This window comes from Oncorhynchus gorbuscha, linkage group LG08 (genome assembly GCF_021184085.1).
Source record: "Oncorhynchus gorbuscha isolate QuinsamMale2020 ecotype Even-year linkage group LG08, OgorEven_v1.0, whole genome shotgun sequence".
Classification (NCBI taxonomy): domain Eukaryota; kingdom Metazoa; phylum Chordata; class Actinopteri; order Salmoniformes; family Salmonidae; genus Oncorhynchus; species Oncorhynchus gorbuscha.
This window is the reverse complement of record NC_060180.1, coordinates 56835632-56860724: the sequence shown is the minus strand read 5'-3', so window position 1 is coordinate 56860724 and position 25093 is coordinate 56835632. Positions and strand designations below refer to the sequence as shown.

Sequence of the window (25093 nt, the reverse complement as noted above, 5' to 3'; positions counted from 1 at the left end):
TTATATGTTGTATTCGTATTGGGGTTTGTATTATTTGGGATCGCGGCTGATTAGGGGTGTTGTTAGGCTTGGCTGCCTGAGGCGATTCTCAATCAGAGTCAGGTGCTTGTTGTTGTCTCTGATTGGGAACCGTATTTAGGTAGCCTGAGTTCGCTTTGTATTTCGTGGGTGTTTGTTCCTGTCTCTGTGTTGTAGTCACCAGATAGGCTGTAATTAGTTTCACGTTCCGTTCTGTTGTTTTTGTATTTCAGTTATTTCATGTACCGCTATTCTGTTCATTAAAGTTATGAGTAACCTACACGCTGCATTTCGGTCCGACTTTCTTCATTCAACAGACGAACGCCGTTACACACACGGCATTCAAAGGAGTACTGAGGAAAAAACAACACCATGCATTCACCAAACATTGCACCAAGGAAAATATATTTGTTTTATAGAAATTGTCTGATTGGAACTACCATTGTCTATCAATTACAGAATATGAAATGATTTCCACTTGTTATTGGACATTTTATTTTATAGTCAGTAATACAGGAGTCCCATCAAGTCAGATGTTATCAGCAAGCTAGAGTCATCTGTGGAAAGAGGACAAGTAGAACAAAGATATAAGTGCAAACAGAATAAATATATCATTCAACATAGGTTTCCACCCAAAACAATGACATGAGCTCTGTCGCAATTAATCTCTGCTCAATTCCTCACTTTCTCTCAACTCACATCCTTCTCTTAACCCATTGGAGGAGGTCTGAGGTGAGGAACTTGGGTCGTCTCCTCTAATGGGGTTTTAGAAGGAGGCGAGATGGTCAGTCCTTGCATCCGTAGCTCTGTCTATGAATTTGAATCCCTCAGCTTTTTACCGAAACAGGGCGGGGAGCACGCTTTGTTATTGTTTCAACTGCTGATTGCACATAAATGAACATTCAAGTATGTTTAAGCATACATGACTGTTGGGAGTGTGGTGCCATACCTTTATCTCCCAGGTGCGGCAGAGCTGACACACTAAAGATGGAGTTACAGCAGGTGTCTTGACCACCCCCTGGCTGTTCTCCAGACAGCAGTAGCGCTGGAAGGTGTTCCAGGCACTGTTTGTGGCCACGTCACCTCCCTCAGAACCAATGAAGATCTCCAGGTTCCTTACAGTGGAGCATCAGCATAATCTATAGATAGGGCAGAACAATACAGGAGATGGAATTAGGTTGGGGTCGAAGTCCCAACTTAAATTCCCTGTACTATCCATAGACATTGGTATAAAGATCAACAAAAGTAGGACACTACCGTTTTAGGAAGGTGGAGCAATACATATGTGCTGAGTTGTGTAAGGCATACGATGAGTTGGTGACTCACTGGTCCAAACTTGGCCTCCTCTGCCTCATTGGCGTAGTGGGCCAGGGTGATGAAGTAGAAGCCTGACCCCACTTGATCAAACGTGTTCTCTCTACACACACTGAGAACAGAAAGGAAAATAAGAAGTCAGGAAATGTCACTGACAGAGTTTATGTTTAAACATCTTAATGTTGAATTCCAGATAACAATCAATTATAAGACTGCTGTGGCTGTATCAAATGTGGCAACTTTGGATAATAATTTATCCAAATAAGTGAAAACACACGATGTGTGACTGAGCCAAGATATAGAGCAATTCCATGGTATCATGGAATCATGATGCTCAGATGTTTCACTATAAAATGTATGTCAAACAAAAAACAATGATTTCAAAGTGAAATTGACCATATGACTCTATGCACAAGGACTAACTACTTTTAACAATTTGCAATCATTGATTTGTATGACATACATTTTAGAATGAAACGTATGAGTCTCAGCATGTCTCTGTCACCATGGAATTGCCCTATACCAATCCACGGCACTTATCTGTCAGCGTGGCTCAGCATTGAACAGTCTGCTGTCATTTCATGACCAACCCACCTCGTGATGAGCTATCCTCCTATAGGTTTTCACTTTATCCCTTACCTACAATACTCATATTATTTAGCAATGACTATCACATACATTCAGTATTGAACCATCTTTCAAACACACAGACAGTAGTTGGTCATCCTCCTCTCTATTTGACACATGTCCTATGCACAATACCTTCATACAGCGTCAAAGAAATTAGAGGAATTGATTAAGTTACGGGGGTGATTGGTGAATATCATGGTTACCTGCAGGAAGTCCGAGTGAGAGTGCTGTGCGTACAGGAGTGCCAAGGTAACCTACTTGGAACATAATGGATTCCTGTATCTCTTGTCTCTGTCAGCTGAGCAGAGAACATATTAGTGCCAGTGGACCTGCATGGAAAGAGTGATGGAGAGAGAGAAATGGTTTGAGGTCATTTTCATTTACTTTTACTGCACAGAAACGGACAGGGTAAAAGTTATTAAAACTATATTTCAATCAAACTTTATCTCAAAATATGCAGTTAACGGTTAACAATATTGTTGAGAGAATGCCAAAAATGTGCAAAGCTGTCATCAAGGCAAAGGATGGCTACTTTGAAGAATCTATTTTGATTTGTTTAACACTTCTTTGGTTACTACATGATTTAATGTGCATTGTTTCATAGTGTTGATGTCTTCACTATTATTCGACAATGTAGAAGATAGTAAAAGTAAAGAAAAACTTTTGACTAGTACTGTAGCTGCACACACACACTACATGTTAATGTTTTTAAATGTTTGTCAATTGTAAAGTATTTTGTCTAATATATATTTTTTGTTATGTGTCGGACCCCAGTAAGGCTAGCTGTCACCAGTGGCGTTGTCACGTTCTGACCTTAGTTCCTTTGTTATGTCTTTGTTTTAGTATGGTCAGGGCGTGAGTTGGATGGGTTGTCTATGTTAGTTTTTCTATCATTTGGGATTTCTGTGTTCGGCCTAGTATGGTTCTCAATCAGAGGTAGCTGTCAATCGTTGTCCCTGATTGAGAATCATACTTAGGTAGCCTGGTTTCACTTTTGAGTCGTGGGTGTTTGTCTTCCGTGTCAGTGTTTGTTACCACACGGGACTGTTTCGTTTATTCATGTTTATGGTTTTGTTCCAGTGTTCTGTTGTGTTTGATTAAACATTAGGGATACTTATCCACGCTGCGCATTGGTCCTCCGATCCTTCTCGCTACTCCTCCTCATAAGGGGAGGACGAGATCCGTTACAGGCGTCGGCTAATGGGGATCAATCATTAACGTTAGTTAGCTACCTAGTTAGTAGTTAGCTTTTTACGTTAACCTAGTTTGCCTCATAAATAGCCTGCCTTAAAACCTGTTAAGGAGGCTGCGAATTTTTGCAGCTTTTTGTTAAAAATCGCGCAAAATGTCAACGTCCTTCTACTCAGGAATATAGGAATATAGTATATGCATATGATTAGTATGTGTGGATAGAAAACACTCTGAAGTCTCTAAAACTGGTTCAAACATGTCTGTGACTATAACAGAACGTGTGTAGGAGGCAAAATCCCAAGGAAAACTGTTCACAAAAAAACAAAAACAAAATATCCCTCCGCCAGTCTCTGTATATTGTCTATGGCAAGGGAAAATAGATAGCGTCCAGTTTACAATGCCTACAGCTTCCAGTACTGGCAATTGGCCTGAAGTTTATCCTTGGTTAGATGAGGAATAGGCACTTCCTGTCTTCAGGTACACCAGAGGAAGTTAAGAAAGGGAGAATATGGACCATGATTTCAAGACTTGCTGCTATCGAATACAGATCGCCCCGTGATCAATTTGATACCTAAAGTTGGATTACAAAAGTAGTTTCAAGTGTTTTGTCAAAGTTTATAGGCAACTTTTTTAATTTAAATAAATGACGTTGCGTTTTTGAAAGCAGTTTTTTCCTGATCAGACGGGCTTCATAAATGGACATTTTGGGTATACATGGACGGATTTAATCGAAAAAAAGACCCAATTGTGATGTTTATGGGACATATAGGAGTGCCAACAAAGAAGCTCATCAAAGGTAATGAATGTTTTATATTTTATTTCTGCGTTTTGTGTAGCGCTGGCTACGCTAATTATTCTGTTTACGTCCCCTTTGGGTATTTCGGGGGTTGCATGTTATCAGATAATAGCTTCTCATGCTTTCGCCGAAAAGCAGTTTAAAAATCTGACATGTTGGCTAGATTCACAACGAGTGTAGCTTTAATTGAGTACCCTGCATGTGTGTTTTAATGAAAGTTTGAGTTGTATCGAGTACTATTAGTTGTCACTCTGAAATTTCCGCTGATTTCCGCTGATGTTGATCCCTGTACAGGGCTGCAGCCCTAAGAGGTTTTAATAACAGAAGACCAATTAACTACATACTTCAATTTCAATATTGAAATCATAGTTGATTACTCTACTGATTACGCTCCTGAAAAACTATCGAACTGACTTCTTTATTATTATTATTTATTGTTATGTATTATTATTGTTATTACCTTTCACCGTCCCCTTCCATCTATATGGTAAAAAAATCATGTTAGAGAGCAATCATGCCGTGATTACAAAAACCTTACCAATAGCAAATTAAGTAGACTGCTACAGACTATGTTCATTGGCTATAATTCTCCCTGGTATGAAATTATAGAGCAAAATGGATTTTGGAGCGCAAACTGGAAATTTGTTGTGGGTCTTGACATGTAGTAAGAGTTTGACATGTAGTACAAAATCTCTGCTCTCAAATGAATTTACTAGGTGCGGAAATTCAGTTCTGCTCGCTCAAAGTCACACACGCAGGCTCTCAAGTTGAATTTGCGCACACTACGCTGGCCTGCATTCGCGGGATCCGTCCTCTGCACAATCGACTCAAGTATTTGCTCTGCAATGATGTTTCATCTTGCTCGCTCACACGCTCCATCTCAAACCTGTTCGACTTTTGAATCGGATTTGACACCATACTTTCTCTCTCGCGCTCCCTCCGTGCCACACACATAGGCTGTCACACACACCAGCGCCTGCTTTTCTATCGCCCCTCTCCCACCCCTCTGCTGAAACAAGCAGGGCACCAGCTCTCTTTTTTTATCGCCTTTATTTAACCAAGTAGGCCAGTTGAGAACAAGTTCTCATTTACAACTGCGACTTGGCCAAGATAAAGCAAAGCAGTGCAACAAAAACAACAACACAGAGTTACACATGGGATAAACAAATGTACAGCAAATAACACAATAGAAAATTCTATGTACAGTCTGTGCAAATGTAGTAATGTTAGGGAGGTAAGGCAATAAATAAGCCATAGTGGTGAAATAATTTCAATTTAGCAGATTAACACTGGAGTAATAGATCTAAATATGATAATGTGCAAGTAGAGATACTGGGCTGCAAAAGAGCAAAAAAATAAACAACAATATGGGGATGAGGTAGTTTGGTGTGCTGTTTACAGATGGGCTGTGTACAGGTACAGTGATTGGTAAGATGCTCTGACAGCTGAAAAGTTAGTGAGGGAGATATGTCTCCAGTTTTAGTAATTTCAGCTAAATCACGCCATCAAATCTCCATTGAAATGTTCATTGTTTAATTGTATTAACACATGTATTTTGACTATCCGGATATCCCCAAAAAATATATAATGATATTATTCAAATACGGAAATCATTTCAAATGCCCATGCCTAGTATTTAGTGAAGCACTACTTCTCAGAAGGGCTCTCTACGGTTGACAGTACTTTGCTGTTCAGCTCCTTGACATTCTTCATACTATTATTTTTGGGGATCTTTTGGAGTATTGTTTTAGTTATTTATTTTTTTATCAAATGTTTTACCATATGGTGATGCTTGGTCATCTGAACAGCCCACATCAACATGCTAAAACGTTTTTATATGAATGTGTAATGAGTTTTCAGAAAGTTGCAGAATAGTTTATTTGGGCTTGAATGGTTTTTGGATTTGTTTTCGTATTATTTTCTGATGGCTACCATATGTATCATTTAGCCTATGTATCTGTATGCATTTTGTGTTAATTCGCCACACATATTTGTAATATAACACAAACATTACATACTGTATATAGATGTGTCATTACTAATGCATATCCGATAGGAGTGTTCTATTACTAGCTCTCTTTTTCCATTATTGTTGTAGGTTTTCATATTTCATCCGACACAGAAGTGTGTGGGGGGTGGTTACTGATTTTTTTACACCTGATACCAAAGGACCATCTTTCACAAGGACTGTTCTGTGTCATTCATCACTGTTGCTTCATAATGTAAATGTGGTGTGGGAGTAGCTTGTTGTGAGTGGTGGGATGTTAATGTTAGGGCTCTTGAATGATAATGGAAAAGTTGAAGAGCTGTACATGTTATTTAGTGTTTTCCCAAAGATATGAAAACACCAGCAAGTGTAAATACTAATGACTCAACTATGAGGAATTCATGAAGTCTCAATTTAAGACTTAAAGAAAGCCTCAAGTTTACAGATGGCACTTTTATCACAGTCTGATCACTGTCATAGCTCATCATTTCACAAACTTAAGTTTTCATTAGGATGTTTACCTAAAACTTGAGATTGAAGTGCAGCATAAGTGTACAGTATGCTTATGTTCCGTATTTTATAATACCTGCAGCTGCGTCTTACTTACTTTTGACCTAAAAATGAAAAAAAACAAACAATTATGTTCATCGACAGAATAATTTATTCTGAGTAAGGAATGTAGTAAAAAAAAAATAAGTATCATCAAACCATGTACTGTAAATATTTGTACTTTTTGTGTGTGTCAGATTTATGTGTTTCATAGTTTTTCTATGTTCCTTCCTATGTTTTACACAGGACACTATGGATTTGTCAATAGCCTGTCCGTTGCTAACTCCTGCACTGTGTTTTCTAACAGCGTTCAGCTCTGCTATCCACTCCCTGGACGGTGCCACCCTCCGCAGTGATTTTGTCTCCATCCTCAGGGAGTTTGGTAATCACTTTGTACAAGAGGCAGTGTACGGCTTCGAGGAAGCCTGCACTATCTGGTACCCAAACAAGCAGGTCCAGAGGCAGCTGTGGCTGGAGTACCAGGACATCAGCAAAGGTAAGACCTCTAATTGATTGGAGATACCTTACTTGGAGAAAATGTAAAGTATAATAAGCTCCTGGAGGGCATCCATTGTTTGTTCATTTTCCACAAAATGTATTGTTTTATTTTTGGGGTTCTCGGTATATGGAATTGTGAAAAAGAAAGGGTCAGAATGTATGTCCTTTTTTGAAAAGCCATTTGTCATTTGCTGAGAGTGGACAAAGCTAGGCCTTCTGAAGACCATTGGAAACACCAGCTGAATGTCAAATTCAGACCTGTTTAAATTAATAGAAAATCACAACATAAATCTCAAACGAGGATTTGACCTTTCCAAGGAGGTTGATAGAGTGCACAGATGCATCATGCCACAGCAATTAATTGCTGTAGATATTCATAACACATTTTTTTCAGCTGTCACTTTCAGCCACATGAAAAAGTGATTTCAATCAAATTCAATCAATGAAATGTATTTATAAAGCCCCTTTTACATCAGCAGATGTCACAAAGTGTTTATGCATAAACCCAGCCTAAAATCCCAAAGAGCAAGCAATGCAGATGTAGAAGCACAGAGGCGAGTGTTACGTTCTTATTTTTCAGAGTAAGTAACTCACGGATACTAGAGAAGCTTCAACCAAGTTAATTCTGCCCAAAGGATCTATACAGCTGTTATTCAGACAGCAAAACATTTCTCACCATCACAGTTATATTCATCCCACTTAAGACACTCCTCCTTCTCTCCAATCCTTACATTTTATCCTTACATCTTATGGTTCTACAGGAAGAGGGTAATAAGATATTAAACCCTTATTACTCCCTTAAGGGAATCTGACCTCACCTCCTGACCTCAAACCCCCCTTCACCTAATCCACAGATGTTCATCTGTCTCCCCTTTATCAGCACGTTGCTCCTCCCGTCCACCCAACACATTCCAAAGACATCTGTCTTTCTTCAGAGAACCATTAACTTCTGACATAAAACCCAGTCTCTTTCACTCCTTTGATTCTATGCTTCTTTCCTATCATTTATTTAATATCTCTATGTTCAAAGTTTAGCCGATTCCAACAGTCCTTCCTCTTGAACAATAGCATCCTAATGTTCAATTTACATAAACTTGGAAATTACTAATACATGGATAAACAATGATAATAAAACATGAATTAAACAAACTAACAAATGGAACAAATAATGAACCAACATTCACTGGTTTTCAATTTCAGAGACTTATGGCCTCTGTACTATGATCACGCAATTTTATTTCCATCTATCATCACACAACAAAATGCAATTCCAGCAGAATCTGCGGTCTCGTTCTATGTCAGATGGAGCAGCTTTTAGTTTCTCCACTTCCCCCTTCTGGTTACTAAGAGAGTAATAGCACAAGCTTGGAAAGCAACAAAAAGACATAAAACATAACAACATTAACAATGTGATAAGCTATGCATAATTATATATGCATGAATACCAAAGTCTGAGACCCTGACAATTCCCACTCTCTCTTCACCCGACTCTATGCCTCCCAGATACTTTCCTGATGGTTTCCACAAAAATGAAAGCTCTACATAGCTTCCTCATGCTTTCGTCCAGTCTTCTCCTTTTGGCCCCAGGTTCCAAGAGGTGTTTCCAAGTCATGTCATTTTCACTTTGTTCCCCATCTCCTGCATTTCACCTGATATGCGAGTGCTTATCCCTAATCAACGTTACATCCTCTTGACGTAACTCAGTACAGTATGTGCTTTCACATCAATGCTCAATGCCTTCAACATTTTGTTCAGAGTACAATTACCCCTCTATCCTCTATCATATGATGCATGAACCAATAAAGCAGCTAACCCAACCCAACTATGATGTTTAAAGTAGCTCCCAGACCCAATCCATCTGTATGTCTGACAGGGGAATCTAGTCTCCCCCTCTCTCGCTCCGCTTCCTTTGTCATGATGTTTTCACTCACCCATTATGCAGCTGGATCTCACTTCGCGTGAGAACTATACACCCCCCACGGAGAGACATGACAATATTTACCGCTGCAGGAACTGTAGGTAAATTTTGTGTCCCAAACCAATGCTGTCCCAACACCCCCGCCTGGTGTCTCTTGATGTACACTCAATCTCCAATATTCAGCCTGTGCCCTTGGTTATATCTCTGCTTTCACCTGAGGATATACACACTGCAACACATGGGTCATTTCCTGACAACATAATTTGTGATATTTGAGTAACCGCATCCCCTTTCCTCCCATCGGTCCCCCAGTTACCAGATACCAATCCATGTGACATGAGTTGTCATTAACTGATATCCCAACAATGCTACTAAAGTTAACATTGCTACTTCCAACATGGCCAATGACTATTGTCTCACAATACCCCTCATTTGCGCAGTAGTCCAATTCCATGCTGTCAATATAGCATCCTTCGCTATTAGTACTGCTCCTTCAGTTACTGTCCCTACAGCTCCTTCAGTTACTGTCCCTACAGCTCCTTCAGTTACTGTCCCTACAGCTCCTTCAGTTACTGTCCCTACAGCTCCTTCAGTTACTGTCCCTACATCTCCTTCAGTTACTGTCCCTACAGCTCCTTCAGTTACTGTCCCTACAGCTCCTTCAGTAACTGTCCCTACAGCTCCTTCAGTTACTGTCCCTACAGCTCCTTCAGTTACTGTCCCTACAGCTCCTTCAGTTACTGTCCCTACAGCTCTTTCAGTTACTGTCCCTGCAGCTCCTTCAGTTACTGTCCCTACAGCGCCTTCAGGTACTGTCCATACAGCTCCTTCAGTTACTGTCCCTACAGCTCCTTCAGTTACTGTCCCTACAGCTCCTTCAGGTACTGTCCCTACAGCTCCTTCAGTTACTGTCCCTACAGCTCCTTCAGGTACTGTCCCTACAGCTCCTTCAGTTACTGTCCCTACAGCTCCTTCAGTTACTGTCCCTACGGCTCCTTCAGTTACTGTCCCTACATCTCCTTCAGTTACTGTCCCTACAGATCCTTCAGTTACTGTCCCTACAGCTCCTTCAGGTACTGTCCCTACAGCTCCTTCAGTTACTGTCCCTACAGCGCCTTCAGGTACTGTCCCTACAGCTCCTTCTGTTACTGTCCCTACAGCTCCTTCAGTTACTGTCCCTACAGCTCCTTCAGTTACTGTCCCTACAGCTCCTTCAGTTACTGTCCCTACAGCTCCTTCAGGTACTGTCCCTACAGCTCCTTCAGTTACTGTCCCTACAGCTCCTTCAGGTACTGTACCTACAGCTCCTTCAGTTACTGTCCCTACAGCTCCTTCAGGTACTGTCCCTACAGCTCCTTCAGTTACTGTCCCTACAGCTCCTTCAGTTACTGTCCCTACAGCTCCTTCAGTTACTGTCCCTACAGCTCCTTCAGTTACTGTCCCTACAGCTCCTTCAGTTACTGTCCCTACAGCTCCTTCAGTTACTGTTCCTACAGCTCCTTCAGGTACTGTCCCTATAGCTCCTTCAGTTACTGTCCCTACAGCTCCTTCAGTTACTGTCCCTACAGCTCCTTCAGTTACTGTCCCTACAGCTCCTTCAGTTACTGTCCCTACAGCTCCTTCAGTTACTGTCCCTACAGCGCCTGCCGTGAGAATACCTCCTGCATGCAATTTGTCAAATGTTCGCCGGCTGTTAGAAATTGGAGAAAAACAAAATGAGTTGGGAATAATATCCAACCTAACAAAACTCTGAGTCACAGGTGTCCTGAAAGTTTACCATAGTGTCTGACATGCCACCACTATCTCTTCTACTCTCACCATGATCTAGGTATGTGTAATGTTCAACTAAATCCCCATATTGTGGACAGTTAGTTGTCCTCCCTCTTCTATGAGCCACCTCCTGCAACAATATACAGTCTCTGGGAATGATACTCCTCTATCATTACATATAACCCATAACACACTATGCTCCTAATGCATTTTCTACATTTTCTGCTTCAGCAATTCTCTTTCGCTGTATCCCAATCACGACTAAAACATTTTTTATCAATTATCCAACCCAAATTTAGAAGGACTGACCTCAGTGCTTACTTTGAGTCTAGTGCTCAAATTCCAGTTTATCAACTTAGCACACATCACCCCTTTTAGAACATACATTTATAAACAACTTTTTATTGCCGGTCATAACTCTTCTCATTACAGCCCCCATTTGACCCTGTCATTAGTGGCCTGGTAAAGAAAGATCAGTATCTCAATGCATTCTCAGTCTAAATAGATAGCAGTGCGTATACCCCCCCCCCTTCCTTCATCCGGCACTTATCATTCTAGCGTGTCTTCTTCAGATATCGTTTACAGTTCAATTTCCCAACGGCACATGTAACTTTTGCCTATCACATTTCATGGCCCTTGATAATGTCCCCATTTTAATATCCAAGTAGATACTTCCTTTTCTCTCACATACAGAAGTCTCTCACCTGAGCTTGTTCTCTCTCCACGCTCACTCCACACAAGTGCTCTCAGCACCCCGGCCCTGGTTTATGGCTCGGACTCAGATAGGAGTGGTAAAAGTCACTGTCTCTCTCATTGCACGCTTTTGTCTCTCTTTATTCAGCCTGTTAGGGAGGGTTTTGAGGTCTACACACACTGTCTATGGTCAAATTATTCCTTCCATGCATTAGGACACGATCTGACGTCACCTTCCATGATAACCTAAAAAAAAACACAGATCATAACAACAGTTAAGTTCAATACATTTCTGTTTCAGGAAACCAGACAAACAGTGACAATATATGATGAATTATGACATTAACCTTATCTTAATAACATCTCTAAGACAGATGTCATAACATAATGTTACTGCTAAAACCATTTTCAAAATTTGTCCATACTTCCTTATTCTACTGGCGATCTCTCGGAAGAGTTACTAGATTATGAAGTTAGCATCCTAACCCCTCGCAGAATTCCCACTCCAGGATCCCAAACTGGTGAAATTTGTATCAAAACAAAAGCACAACATGAAATCAGCAATACATATATCACAATCCATTTGAAATAACTGTCATCCCTTATTAACATATATTTTCCTTTCTATTTGCAGCCTGAACACAGTACCACTGTATAAGTACCCACAGACCAGAACCTCAGAGAACTGGTCATTTTCCTGATTAAAAATAAACATGTTATATCAAAAATAAACAAATTCGAAAAACGAATCAACTTAGAATTACAACTCTTATAACTCCCTACCGAAAAAATTATAATATCCTAAATGAATGGTACAATTTCGGTAGAGAATGGTGTTTCTCATGAATTTTATAATGAAATCCCCCTGTTCCGTTAATTTCTAATGAGGTTGATCATTTCTCATTAGGAATTTTTAGTATACAGGGCTTTCGAGACCATTAAAATGTTTCTCCTCCATTTCTTTCCCTGTCCTTCGGAAACCATTTTACCTACCTCTTCAAAACATTTCCATCCTCCTGCAAGGATGGAATCTTCAACCCAAAACACGTTTTCCCGTGGCAAATTTAGCCAATTTCTCATCGTAAGGAATCTGCAATATTTACATGTGGTTCACTAACACTTTCTCTCACCAAGGCAGCCGCCCTAGCCATTTCGTCTGCTTTACGATTACCTATGGCGATTTTATCTGTACGACTAGTATGAGCTTCACATTTCACGACTGTTCATTTACTGGGTAGCTGACATGCTTCTGATAATGCCTCTACCTCCAGACCATTTGTATTGCTGTTCCTGTCACTGTTAACATGCCCCATTGTGACCACAATGTACCCAAATCATCAACTACTCCAAATGCCCATTACTCTTCCCTTCTGTGTTCATGTGTCATTTGTATACAATATTTTCCTGATTCCAATGCTGTTTCTTGCAAATCAGGCCTAGGTTTTGGAGTAATCTGATCTGGGTTACATGTACGCGATTTACCCTCCCCTTATTAATTTGTAAGTTTTCCCCATTTAACGTTAACTCCCAGTTTGTTCATCTTGCATGAGTAACATGTTGTGCTTTCGTGCTGTCCACTATGGTTGCTACTGCTTGTGTAACATACAAATCTACTTTTTGACCCATTGTAATGGAAGCCGTGTTATGTAACACTGTTTCTGTCGCCTGTACCGCCCTAAGGTACGGTGGTATTCCTCTTGGCCCTTTTTTCGTAACCATCGTGCTACAATGTTTTTCCTGTTCATTAACAACATTTTTTTTTTAAAGATTATTTTATGTTTGGCAATCCCAATGCTGGCACTTGACACAATTGCTTCTTTAACTCGACAAAGCTTATTCACACTCTTGATTCCACTCTATCCTCTCATGGGGACTCTTCCCCCCCTTTCGGCCACTCTGTAAGTGTCTCAGCAATTTCAGAGAATGACGAAACTGAAAATTCCTAAAGTTTTCCTGAGCATGCGAGGAGTGTTTGGCTATGTTTCTACCCGATCCGGGGTATCTTGCCCTTAGAAATCAAAACCCCAAAATATGTTACCTCTTGCTTTGCTAGTTGTGCTTTGTCATACGATGGATTATAACCCTGTTCCGCCAAATTGTCTACCAATGTGGTGCGGTCTCGCATATTAGTTTCTTTGTCTTTTGACGCTAATAACAAATCATCCACGTATTGTACCAACACAGAACCTACAATTGATACCCTTTTAATGATGGTTTCAATGCAAAATTATGCCAAGTGAGACTATTTGTTTATCCCATTGGTACTCTACTAAAAGTTAGGTAAAACGTGAACTCATACTTCTTCCATCACATAGAAACTGTAATCTCTATGAACCACGTATCGATCAAACAGAGACTATACACCGCTAGGTGAAAGTTCCATACTTGCTCATCTCGAAACGATTAGTTGTTGCTCTTTTGAAAAAGATAACTCTTGTATAGCAGCATTTCCTGCTAATGCATTAGGTTCCAGTATCACCCTACACTCATTCTTCCAATGAACCGATAGTCCCACATCTGAAACAGGGAGCTATCCCCTAATGCTTTGATGTTTTTTCACTACGTTTATTAGTTTTATCCTAGACATTGAAACTATAGTTAGTGGATTTCTCTATGGCCCTATTAACCCCTCGCAAGTCTGCGAGTTGAGCGGCGTTATATTCCACTCTCAAAACCTTGTCTTGAATTAAATCTAGTAACCCCGCAATTACCGTTTTGATCACAGGGTTCAAAACTGCCATCAAAGCAGAAGTGCAAATTCTATCAGTACACTCCCGTTACCAGTCCTTCTGTAGTAGTTTACTCATACTCATTTTGGGTTTATCGTGATGCATTTTCTGTTGATAGAATGCTGACATCAAAACACTGGTATATTGAGCTTTTGATTCTGGTTTTATGTCTTTATGCCAAGTCATAAATGCCTCCCTGAATTCTTTATTAGATTTTAATTCTCCGTCAGCAGGAAAATGTTGTCCAATTTTATAAAATTGACAAAAAATGTCCCATATTCCAGTCGAATTGGTAGAATGCTTGTGCACTTCTTTTAGCTCCTCCATGGCTTTATTAAAATCTGCTAGCTCTATATTACAGGGAGAAATGGGTCTATATACCGTTACACTATTGTTTTACTCTCCACAGGACTACCCTGTTCAGGACTTCCCTTCTCTTCTATGAGATTCTACCCTCCACAGGAACTATCATGCTCGGGACTTATGAGACTTATCCTCCACAGATGTATTCTGCTCGGGACTTACTCTTGACATTTTACCCTGCACAGGATCTATCCTGCTCGGGACTTACTTTATACTTTATGGTACTAGCATATACCACAAAGATATGACCGGTCATTACACAACGGGCCTATAGAATTAAACTTAGGCTCTCCAGGTCCGCATCTCATAATTAGTTCAGCCAACGATTCTCATCTCCCAAAATGTCAAAATGAGTGGAAACAGATATAGGAACTAGCCTACCTTGTTTTTTGCTCCACTGATCTGGACTCTTTGGTTTGACTACAAATCGTGATGAATCCCGCCGACAACGCCATCTGTTAGGTTCTTATTTTTCAGAGTAAGTAACTCACGGACACTAGAGAAGCTTTAACCAAGTTTAATTCTGCCAAAAGGATCTGTACAGCTGTAATACAGACAGAAAAACATTTCTCACCATCACAGTTATATGCATTCCACTTTAGACACTCCTCCTTCTCTCAATCCTTACATCTTATGGTTCTACAGGAAGAGGGTAATAAGATATTAAACCCTTATTACTCCCTTAAGGGAATCTGACCTCACCTCCTGACCTCAACCCCTCCTTCACCTAATCCACAGATGTTCATCTGTCTCCCCTATATCAACACGTTGCTCCTCCCGTCCACCCAACACATTCCAAAGACATCTGTCTTTCTTCCGAGAATCATGATGATGATAAATGATAGGAAAGAAGTGTAGATTCAAAGGAGTGAAAGAGACTGGGTTTTATGTCAGAAGTTAACATAAAACCCAGTCTCTTTCACTCCTTTGATTCTATGCTTCTTTCCTATCATTTATTTAATATCTCAATGTTCAAAGTTTAGCCGATTCCAACACTAGGAAAAACTCTCTAGAAAGGCAGGAACCTCGGGCTGTGCACGGTGGAGATTACAAGAGTACATGGCCATTAATGTCACGCCTTGGTCATTGTATCTTGTGTTTTGTTAATTGTTTGGGTAGGCCAGGGTGTGACATGGGTTTATATGTAGTATTTCGCATTGGGAGTGTGTATTATTAGGGGTGTGTCTAGTTAGGCTTGGCTGCCTGAGGCGATTCCTAATTGGAGTCAGCTGATTCTCGTTGTCTCGGATTGGGAACTGTATTTAGGCAGCCTGAGTGCGCGTTGTATTTCGTGGGTGAATGTACCTGTCTCTGTGTTAGTTCACCAGATAGGCTGTAATTAGTTTCACTCGTTTGTTGTTTTTGTATTTTCAGTTATTTCATGTACCGCATATTCTTCATTAAAAGTCATGAGTAACCTACACGCTGCATTTCGGTCTGACTCTCTACAAACAACAGACGAAGTTCATTACAATTAAGGCAAAATCGTTCTTCAAGATGTTGAAACGTTAATCACAAATAATAACCACAGTGGTTATAGAAGGTGTAACAGCACAGCACATTAGAAGTAAATATCAGTTGGCTTTTCATAGCCGATCATAGTTTGAGACAGCAGATGCGGTAGAGAGAGAGAGTGAGAGAGCGGGTCAAAACAGCACGTCTGGAACAAGGTTGCATGTTGAATAGGTCAGGGTTCCATAGCCGCAGGCAGAACAGCAGAAACTGGATCAGCAGCACGACCAGGTGAACTGGGGACGGGGACAGCCAGGAGTCGTCAGGCCAGGTAGTCTTGATGCATGGCCCTAGGGAGAGAGAGCGAGAGAGAGAGCGAGCGAGAGAGAGAGATTGGAGAATTAGAAGGAGCATACTGTTGGAGACTGTGTGACTTGAGCTTGTTTTAATTACATAATGAGCCTGTTTATAACTGCATAAACAGCTTATTAGTAGTATCAACTTGTTATTGGTTAGGATGTGGAGCTTGTGTGTGTGTTATTACAGTGACAATGGGAAGTACAGCAAGTGTCTGTCTTTCCAGACATGTTCTTGCATTTTGTATATTCATATTGTTAAGGAAGTAGGTAAAAGGAAACAGTCAAGTGTCAGTTCCTGGTTAGCTAGGATAGTCTCTGTGGAACTAGAGCAAGGACAGATGTGGAACTCAACGTTGAGGTGAGGAGAACAGTTGAAGAGGGAATAAACCTCTGAGAGAGGGCCCACCCAATAACACTCCAACTGAAGTCTTGACACACACACACACACACACACACACACACACACACACACACACACACACACACACACACACACACACACACACACACACACACACACACACACACACACACACACACACACACACACACACACACACACACACACACACACACACACACACACACACACATCCCTGCCCATAAAGGTTCTGGGCTCAGGCTGGGCCACGACAGTACCAATAAGGGGAACAGACTCAGTTCCTGCCCAGCAACAGACACTGATTGTTTATCTTAAGACATACAAGGAGGTATAAATATGTGCTTAAGTGACTTGTATGTTGTGCTATGCAGCCGCTACATCCTGTTGGGTGTAATAAATCTAGTTTGAGCTTCCTTTGGGGTCTGTCTAGATTTGTACCAGAACTTAGAACCTAACAATACTTAAGATCACACAGGACACCAGATAAGACAGGAGAATTACACCAGATTAGACAGACTGACCCTAGCCCCTCGGCATAAAATACTATTGCAGCATAGATACTGGAGACTGAGACGGGAAGGGTCAGGGGACACTGTGGCCTCGTCTGACGATACACCCAGACAGGGCCAACCCGGCAGGATATAACTGACCCCTCCCACTTTGCCAAAGCACAGCCCTCACACCACCAGAGGGATTTTAACAGACCACCAACTTACTACCGTGAGACAAGGTGGCGTATAGCCCAGTAAGATCTCCCCCACCACACAAGCCTGAGGGGGCACAAAAACGGACAGGAAGATCAACTCACTCAAATCGAGTATAGAGAAAAAGCCTGGTGACGCACCCCTCCTAGGGATGGCATGGGAGAGCACTAGCAAGCCAGGGCTTCAGTCCCCACAATTGGGTCAGAGGCAGACAATCCCTGTGAAGAGAGGGGAAACGGCCAGGCAGAGACAGCAAGGGGGGTTCATCACTCCAGTGCCTTGCCATTCACCTTCTCACCCCTGGGCCGGACTACACTCAATCATAGGACCTACTGAAGAGAAGAGTCTTAAGTAAAGAATTAAAGGTCGAGACCGAGTCCGTCTCTCACATGGGTCGGCAGACCATTCCATAAAAATGTATCTTTATAGGAGAAAGCCCTGCCTCCAGCTGTTTGCTTAGAAATTCATAGAAAAATAAGGAGGCCTGCGTCTTGTGACCATAGCGTGCGTGTAGGTATGTACGGCAGAACCAAATTGTCAAGATAGGTAGTAGCAAGTCCATGCACACACACACACACACACACACACACACACACACACACACACACACACACACACACACACACACACACACACACACACACACACACACACACACACACACACACACACACACACACACACACACACACACACACACACACACACACACACACACACACTTTGTAGATTAGCAATAAAACATCGAATTCCGCCTTAGCCTTAACAGAGAATTGTTTGGTTCGAGTCAAGAGTCTAGCTGCCATATTTATCACTAGCTGAACATTATTTAGTGCTTTATCTGGGTAGCTGGAGAGTAGAGCATTGCAGTTGTCTAGTCTTGAAGTGATTAGCTTTTCTGCATGATTTTTGGACAAAATGTTTCCGATTTTTGCAATGTTACGAAGATGGAAATAAGGTGCTCATTAACTATTTTTGAAAGTTTGTCAAAAGAGAGATCAGTGTCCACAGTAACAGAAAAGTCATTCACAATTTCATTTGAGATGATCTGGAAAACCATCAAGATTAGTTGTCAGATCAAACAGCAACCTAGAACTAGCATCTCTGTTTTGACCGAGTTTAAAAGTAAAACATTTGCCGACATCCACTTCCTAATGTCTGAAACCCAGGCTTCCAGGATAGACCATTTCAATTCAAAAATCTCTGAGAGGAATGGAAGATTTGATATACAGTACCAATCAAAAGTTTGGACACCCACTAATTCAAGGATTTTTCTTTATTTTTGACAATTTTCTATGTGAAGACATCAAAACTATGAAATTACACATATGGAATCATGTAGTAACCAAAAAGTGTTAAACAAATGAAAATATATTTGAGATTCTTCAAAATAGTCCCCCTTTGCCTTGATGACAGCTTTGTACACACTTGGCATTCTCTCAACCAGCTTCATCTGGAATAGCCCTTACACAGTTTGAAGGGGTGTTGGGTCATTGTCCTGTTGAAAGACACATGATAGTCCCACTAAGTGCAAACCAGATGGGATGGCGTATCGCTGTAGAATTCTGTGGTAGCCATGCTAATTAAGTCTGCCTTGAATTCTAAATAAATCACAGACAGTGTCACCAGCAAAGCACCCCCACACCATCACACCTCCTCCTCCATGCTTCATGGTGGGAACCACACATGCAGAGATCCGTTCACCTACTCTGCGCCTCACAAGGACACAGGGGTTAGAACCAAACTTCTCAAATTTGGACTAATCAAACCAAAGGACAGATTTCCACCAGTCTAATGTCCATTGCTCGTGTTTCTTGGCCCAAGCAAGGCTCTTCTTCTTATTGGTTCACGCCTGATTCACGCAGTCTCCTCTGAACAGTTGATGTTGAGATGTGTCTGTTACTTGAACTCTGTGAAGCATTTATTTGGGCGGAATTTTCGGCTGGTAACTCTAATGAACTTATCCTCTGCAGCAGAGGTAACTGGGCCTTTCATATGGTGGTACTCATAAGAGCCAGTTTCATCATAGCTCTTGATGTTTTTTGCGACTGCAACGTTCTTGAAATGTTCCGCATTGACTGACATTCATGTCTTAAAGTAATCATGAACTCTCATTTCTCTTTGCTTTTTTGAGCTGTTTTTGCTGTAATATGGACTTGGTATTTTACCAAATATATTTTGTATACCACCCCTACCTTGTCACAGCACAACTGATTGTCTCAAATGCATTAAGAAGGAAAGAAATTCCATAAATTAACTTTTAACAAGGCACGCCTGTTAATTGAAATGCATTCCAGGTGACTACGTTATAAAGCTAGTTGAGAGAATGCCAAGAGTGTGCAAAGCTGCTATCAAGGCAAAGGGTAGCTACTTTTAAGAATCTCAAATATATTTAGATTTGTTTGACATTTTTGGGGGGTTACTCCATGATTCCAAAGGTGTTATTTCATAATGTTGATGTCTTCACTATTATTCTACAATATGGAAAATAGTCTAAAATAAAGAAAAACCTTTGAATGAGTAGGTGTGTCCAAACTTTTGACTGATACTGTAGACCGATTGTTTTTTTTACCATTTCCGGGCCAAGGTTTGGCTTTTTCAGTAGAGGCTATTTTAAAGTTATTGGACACGAGCGGAGAGGGTGTGCTAAACAACGTTTTTAGTATGGCTGTGCTGCTGTCATAGGTATGAGGTGGAACCAAGCACCGTGGATCAGCACAGCCATGCTAAAAAAGTATTTTTCACAACCTTGAGTTAAAAAATGTATGCAAAGGCTACTATTTCATCCCTTTCATCATTTAATTTCATCATGCAAAAATATTGGCCTAGTCCCGACACATCTATGGTTGCTAGCCAAGCCGGATGTCTGTTCATTCTATCAGTTAGGTTACCAGAGAAGTCTTTTTCTTCTATGTCTATGGACGCGACCCTGTCGTTCGTTCTAAATGTCTGTTGCCAATCGGGCTGGCAATGCTCTTATCGCTTGCTTGCTAGCTACCCAACTACGGCTAACACAGTCAAGTCAAACCGTGCAGCTACATTTTTTTTGTGAGTTTGGTACACATCCACCGGATAGGGTGCCGTTTATTATGTTTAACATACTGTAGGAGGTCCAAGAACGTGGAGTAGCTCTTTCAGTAGTTTAGTTGGAATAGGGTCCAGTAGGCAGCTGGAAGGTTTGGAGGCCATGACCATTTTCGTGAATGTGTTGAGAGATACAGGATTAAAAAACTTGAGTGTCTCCATTGTTCCGAGGTCCTGGCAGTTTTTTGTAGACTCATAGCAAATGACATCAGTTAGAGTTTCCCTGAAATGCTACTCTGTCAGCAATCCATCTTTTTACCTGTAGCTGTTTCCCCACACAGACAAATGCAGGTAAGTAATAACCCCTCTTTCCTCAGTGTCTCAGTCCAGTAACTCCACTACCACTGTTCCCATTTGTTTTTTGTTTGTTTTTCACTGTTGAATTGACCAATTTGCCTTCTTCCCAAGGACATTGCCTCACCATTTAAAGAATGTTACCACTTCTGAATGATTGAGTTTTCCATCTGCATGAAAACTCATGCAGGTGGAAAACTCATGTGTGTTCTCACTCTGTGACACCGGTACAGACACTATTACATGATTAGATACAAAATGCAATGGTTTTTGAAAAACTGCCATTTTGTGAATTCACTTTACACAGCATAATCTTCGTTCTTCTAAAGTAGGGAATTGCAAATTATGAGAATGAAACAATGGTATTACTGTATATGAACATTTTGATTCTTGGGATATAGGCCTAAATTTAAAAAATGCACTTCTGAAAATCATCATCATCTGTTAGCCTCCTTTCTGCTTCCATAAAAGTCCTACCCTTTTGGTGGGAGTAATGAGCTCACTGGAGACTATGATGATCCATGTTCTAGCCTTTGCTCCAAATATCAGAGCCCCCCTGGATTCGGAGTGAGTCTGCTAATAATTTATGCATGTTTTGAGAGTTCTGTCAGCAGACATAGTAAGACTTATTTATATGTGGCAATGTATGATAATTAATGGTGAAAGTAATGACTTACTTAGAGGTTAATCTTTTTTTAAATATAATTTTCATCCAAAATGTGGCCCAAAGGTATATTTGGCCAAATACACTCAACAAAAATATAAAGACAACATGTAAAGTGTTGGTCCCATGCTTCATGAGCTGAAATAAAAGATCCCAGAAATGTTCCATATGGTAAAAAAGTTTATTTCTCTCAAGTTTTGTGCACACATTTGTTGACATCCCTCTTAGTGAGCATTTCTCTGTTGCCAAGATAATCCATCCACCTTTCAGGTGTGGCATATCAAGTATCTGATTAAACAGCATGATCATTACACAAGTGGACCTTGTGCTGGGGATTTAAATTGTGAAGTTTTGTCACACAACGCAATGCCACAGATGTCTTAAGTTTTGAGGGAGCTTGCAATTGCTATGCTGACTGCAGAAATGTCCACCCAAGCTATTGCCAGAAACGTTTATGTTAAATTTTCTATCATAAGCCTCCTCCAATGTTGTTTTAGAGAATTTGGCAGTACATCCAACTGGTCTCACAACCCACAAACCACGTGTATGGCATTGTGTGAGTGAGTGGTTTGCTGATGTCAACATTGTGAACAGAGTGCCCCATGGTGGTGGTGGGGTTATGGTATGGGCAGGCATGAGCTATGGACAACAAACAAAATAGCATTTTATTGATGGCAATTTGAATGCACAGAGATTCCGCAATGAGATCCTGAGGCCCATTGTCGTGCCATTCATCCAACGCCATCACCTCATGTTTCAGTATGATAATGCACAGCCCCATGTCGCAAGGACCTGTACACAATTCCTGGAAGCTGCAAATGGCCCAGTTCTTCCATGGCCTGCATAGTCACCAGACATATCACGCATTGAGCATGTTTGGAATGCTCAGGATCAACGTGTACGACAGCGTTTTCCAGTTTCCACTAATATCCAGCAGCTTCGCACAGCCATTGAAGAGGAGTGGGACAACATTCCACAGGACACAATCAACAGCCTGGCCAACTTTATGTGAAGGAGATGTGTCACACTGCATGAGGCAAATGGTGGTCACACCAGATATTAAGTGGTTTTCTGATTCACGCCCAAACGCCCAAGGTATCTGTGACCAACAGATGCATATCTGTATTCCCAGTCATGTGAAATCCATAGATTAGGGCCTAATGAATGCATTTACTGATCTCCTTTAATGATCTGTAAATTGTTGCATGTTGCGTTTATATTTTTGTTCAGTATATTTGTAACTTTTTCAGTTTTACCTCCATTTAATTTAAACATAAATTCAAAATGTAAAGGAACTTTGCTAGCAGATACCCATAGACGAACAGTCAATGCACTAACACTAATTAGTATTGACTCGCAAAACTACCTCTAATTTCCTTCATACTGGACTGGAGTCAAAAAAAATCTGCCATAAAAATGGTATCAACGAGTTCATCTGACTCTGGGGAGGTAGATATAGGTAAATAATGAATTGAAATTCTTATTTTTTAATTAACTTCCTGCAGGTGTGGATGCTTGAAAATCCAAAACACAGGCAGATTATCATTACATTATAAATAAGTATGCATCTTTCAAACAGTGAAGGATATCATATTCAATCTTCAAGATTAATCATAACATTTTAGATGGATATAATACAGTATAAAGAGCCGATTGCAATAAGGTATGCAAAGTGTATGAGACAGAACCTACAACCTCAATAACCAATGAGAAATTAAACATATAGAAGCAGTACCTCATACAGGCAGCACCTGAAAATCAACTACAGTACATCTGAATAATGACCTCCATTAAACCAAAGGTCCATCTGTTTTTAAAAGGCTATGGACCTCTGTCATTTTGAATTAGATCACCTGCTCTCTGGCTCAAAGCTGTGCTCTCATCCACAGAGACTAGTGTCAGGGTCAATCCGTAACATTCAAGCTGAGGCTTTGATTAACACAGACAACAAACTGAAAAAAAACAGTCCTTATTTATTCAATTTATAGAGCTGCTCAGCCATTAAAAAGCGTGTTACTCTTATCAGACAGTGTGAGGATCAGAGGTTGAGAAACACTGAAAAGTACAGATATGACGTAGTACGGAGCTGACAAAATATAGAGTTGACTGATTAGGGAGTATGATTAGGAAGTATGACTGTCACTGAACCACCTGCATCCCCACCAGCCACCAACCCTCCACAATGATTCTTCCTGGGGGTGACAGAACCAGAACATTTACCACTTATCCAGGACAACATTTCCTCTCTCTCCTCAAACGATCCTTTTCCCGTCATGCTGCACATGCTCTGGCTGACAGGCTGGTCAGAGGGTAAGGCTAAGCATGGCCCAGGTGCCTCTGAAGGCTCTGCAGCCTGAGGCAAGAGCAGGGAGGTAGAAGCGATAAGAAGGAGGTGCTCCCCATAGTACAGGCTGTACGGTGGAAAGAGCCTGTGGGCCTCAGTCCACCCTACATCTGCAGTCCTCTCTCTGTCAGGTGCAGTGTGGGGTTGGTGTCAGGTGGTAGGAAGACAGCTTGCAGAGAAGGCAGGGTGATGACTGTGCTGAATGTTCATCAGCGAGACAATTAGAGAGAGCATGAAGCAGATGTCTTTGACTGCAAGGAAGTTGTCTTCAGACAGTTTGCAGAAGCAGAAGAAGAGGGCTAATCTCACTTGTCAAATATAAATAGCTTGCATATTGCGAGGACCCAGAAGAGGGTTAACAAAGTCTGGCGCTTGCTGCTACAGTCTTTGATGATTAACTTACTGTGTACTTTTTCAAGGAAAACCTATCCCACTGTTGCAAAATAAAGTTCTGAAGCAGTCGAACCCCCAAAAATATTTAATATCGTTCCTCGCTGTTCCTTTTTAAACCTCTGAAATCAAGATTTTTGTACATTTAGCTCAACATCAAATTACTTTACCGATCAGTGCGGATAGAGCAGCTTTTGTTGTTTACATGCATTAGACAGACAAGTGTAGGGCACGAAAAGCCACCTCAATTTTGCAGGTGAAGGAGGAGGCTTGACTTGAAGCACTGGGCATCTTGTTATGATATGCATTATCTAAATTGTCTTTGAACTTCTGAGAGTTGGCTTAATGTTAGACCAGAGCTACAATACCGTTCAAAAGTTTGGTGTCACATTTCCTTGAAGAGTGAGAAGGCGACTCCGGGATGCTGGCGTTTTAGGCAGAGTTGCAAAGAAAAAGCCATATCTCAGACTGGTCAATAAAATAAAAGATTAAAATGGGCAAAAGAACACAGACGCTGGACAGAGGAACTCTGCCTAGAAGGCCAGCATCCCGGAGTCGCCTCTTCAAGGTTGGCGTTGAGACTGTTTTTTTGCGGGTACTAATTAATGAAGCTGCCAGTTGAGGACTTGTGAGGCGTCTGTTTCTCAAGCTAGACACTCTAATGTACTTTTCCTCTTGCTCAGTTGTGCACCATGGCATCCTACTCCTCTTTCTATTCTAGTTAGAGCCAGTTTGCTCTGTTCTGTAAAGGGAGTAGTACGTAGCGTTGTACAAGATCTTCAGGTTCTTGGCAATTTCTCACATGGAATAGCCTTCATTTCTCAGAACAAGAAAAGACTGACGTGTTTCAGAAGAAAATCCTTTGTTTCTGGATACTCAACTAGTCTAAAGTAGGCCAGTTGTATTGCTTCTTTAATTAGTTTCCGGTAGTGTAGTATAGTTAGCTAACAAGCTTGTGTGTGCA

At 41.0% G+C, this 25093-nt stretch overlaps 1 protein-coding gene across 12 annotated transcripts in view; it reads left to right on the top strand.

Annotated features, from left to right (window-relative positions):
* The window catches only part of LOC124041872 (astrotactin-1-like), a 257985-nt gene that overhangs the window by 151025 nt on the left and 81867 nt on the right, over positions 1-25093 (top strand). For all 12 annotated transcript variants that reach the window (XM_046359962.1, XM_046359960.1, XM_046359967.1 and 9 more), the window contains one exon: positions 6793-6981. In XM_046359962.1, coding sequence (XP_046215918.1) covers positions 6793-6981 — 189 coding nt within the window. The remainder of the gene's footprint in view (positions 1-6792; positions 6982-25093) is intronic.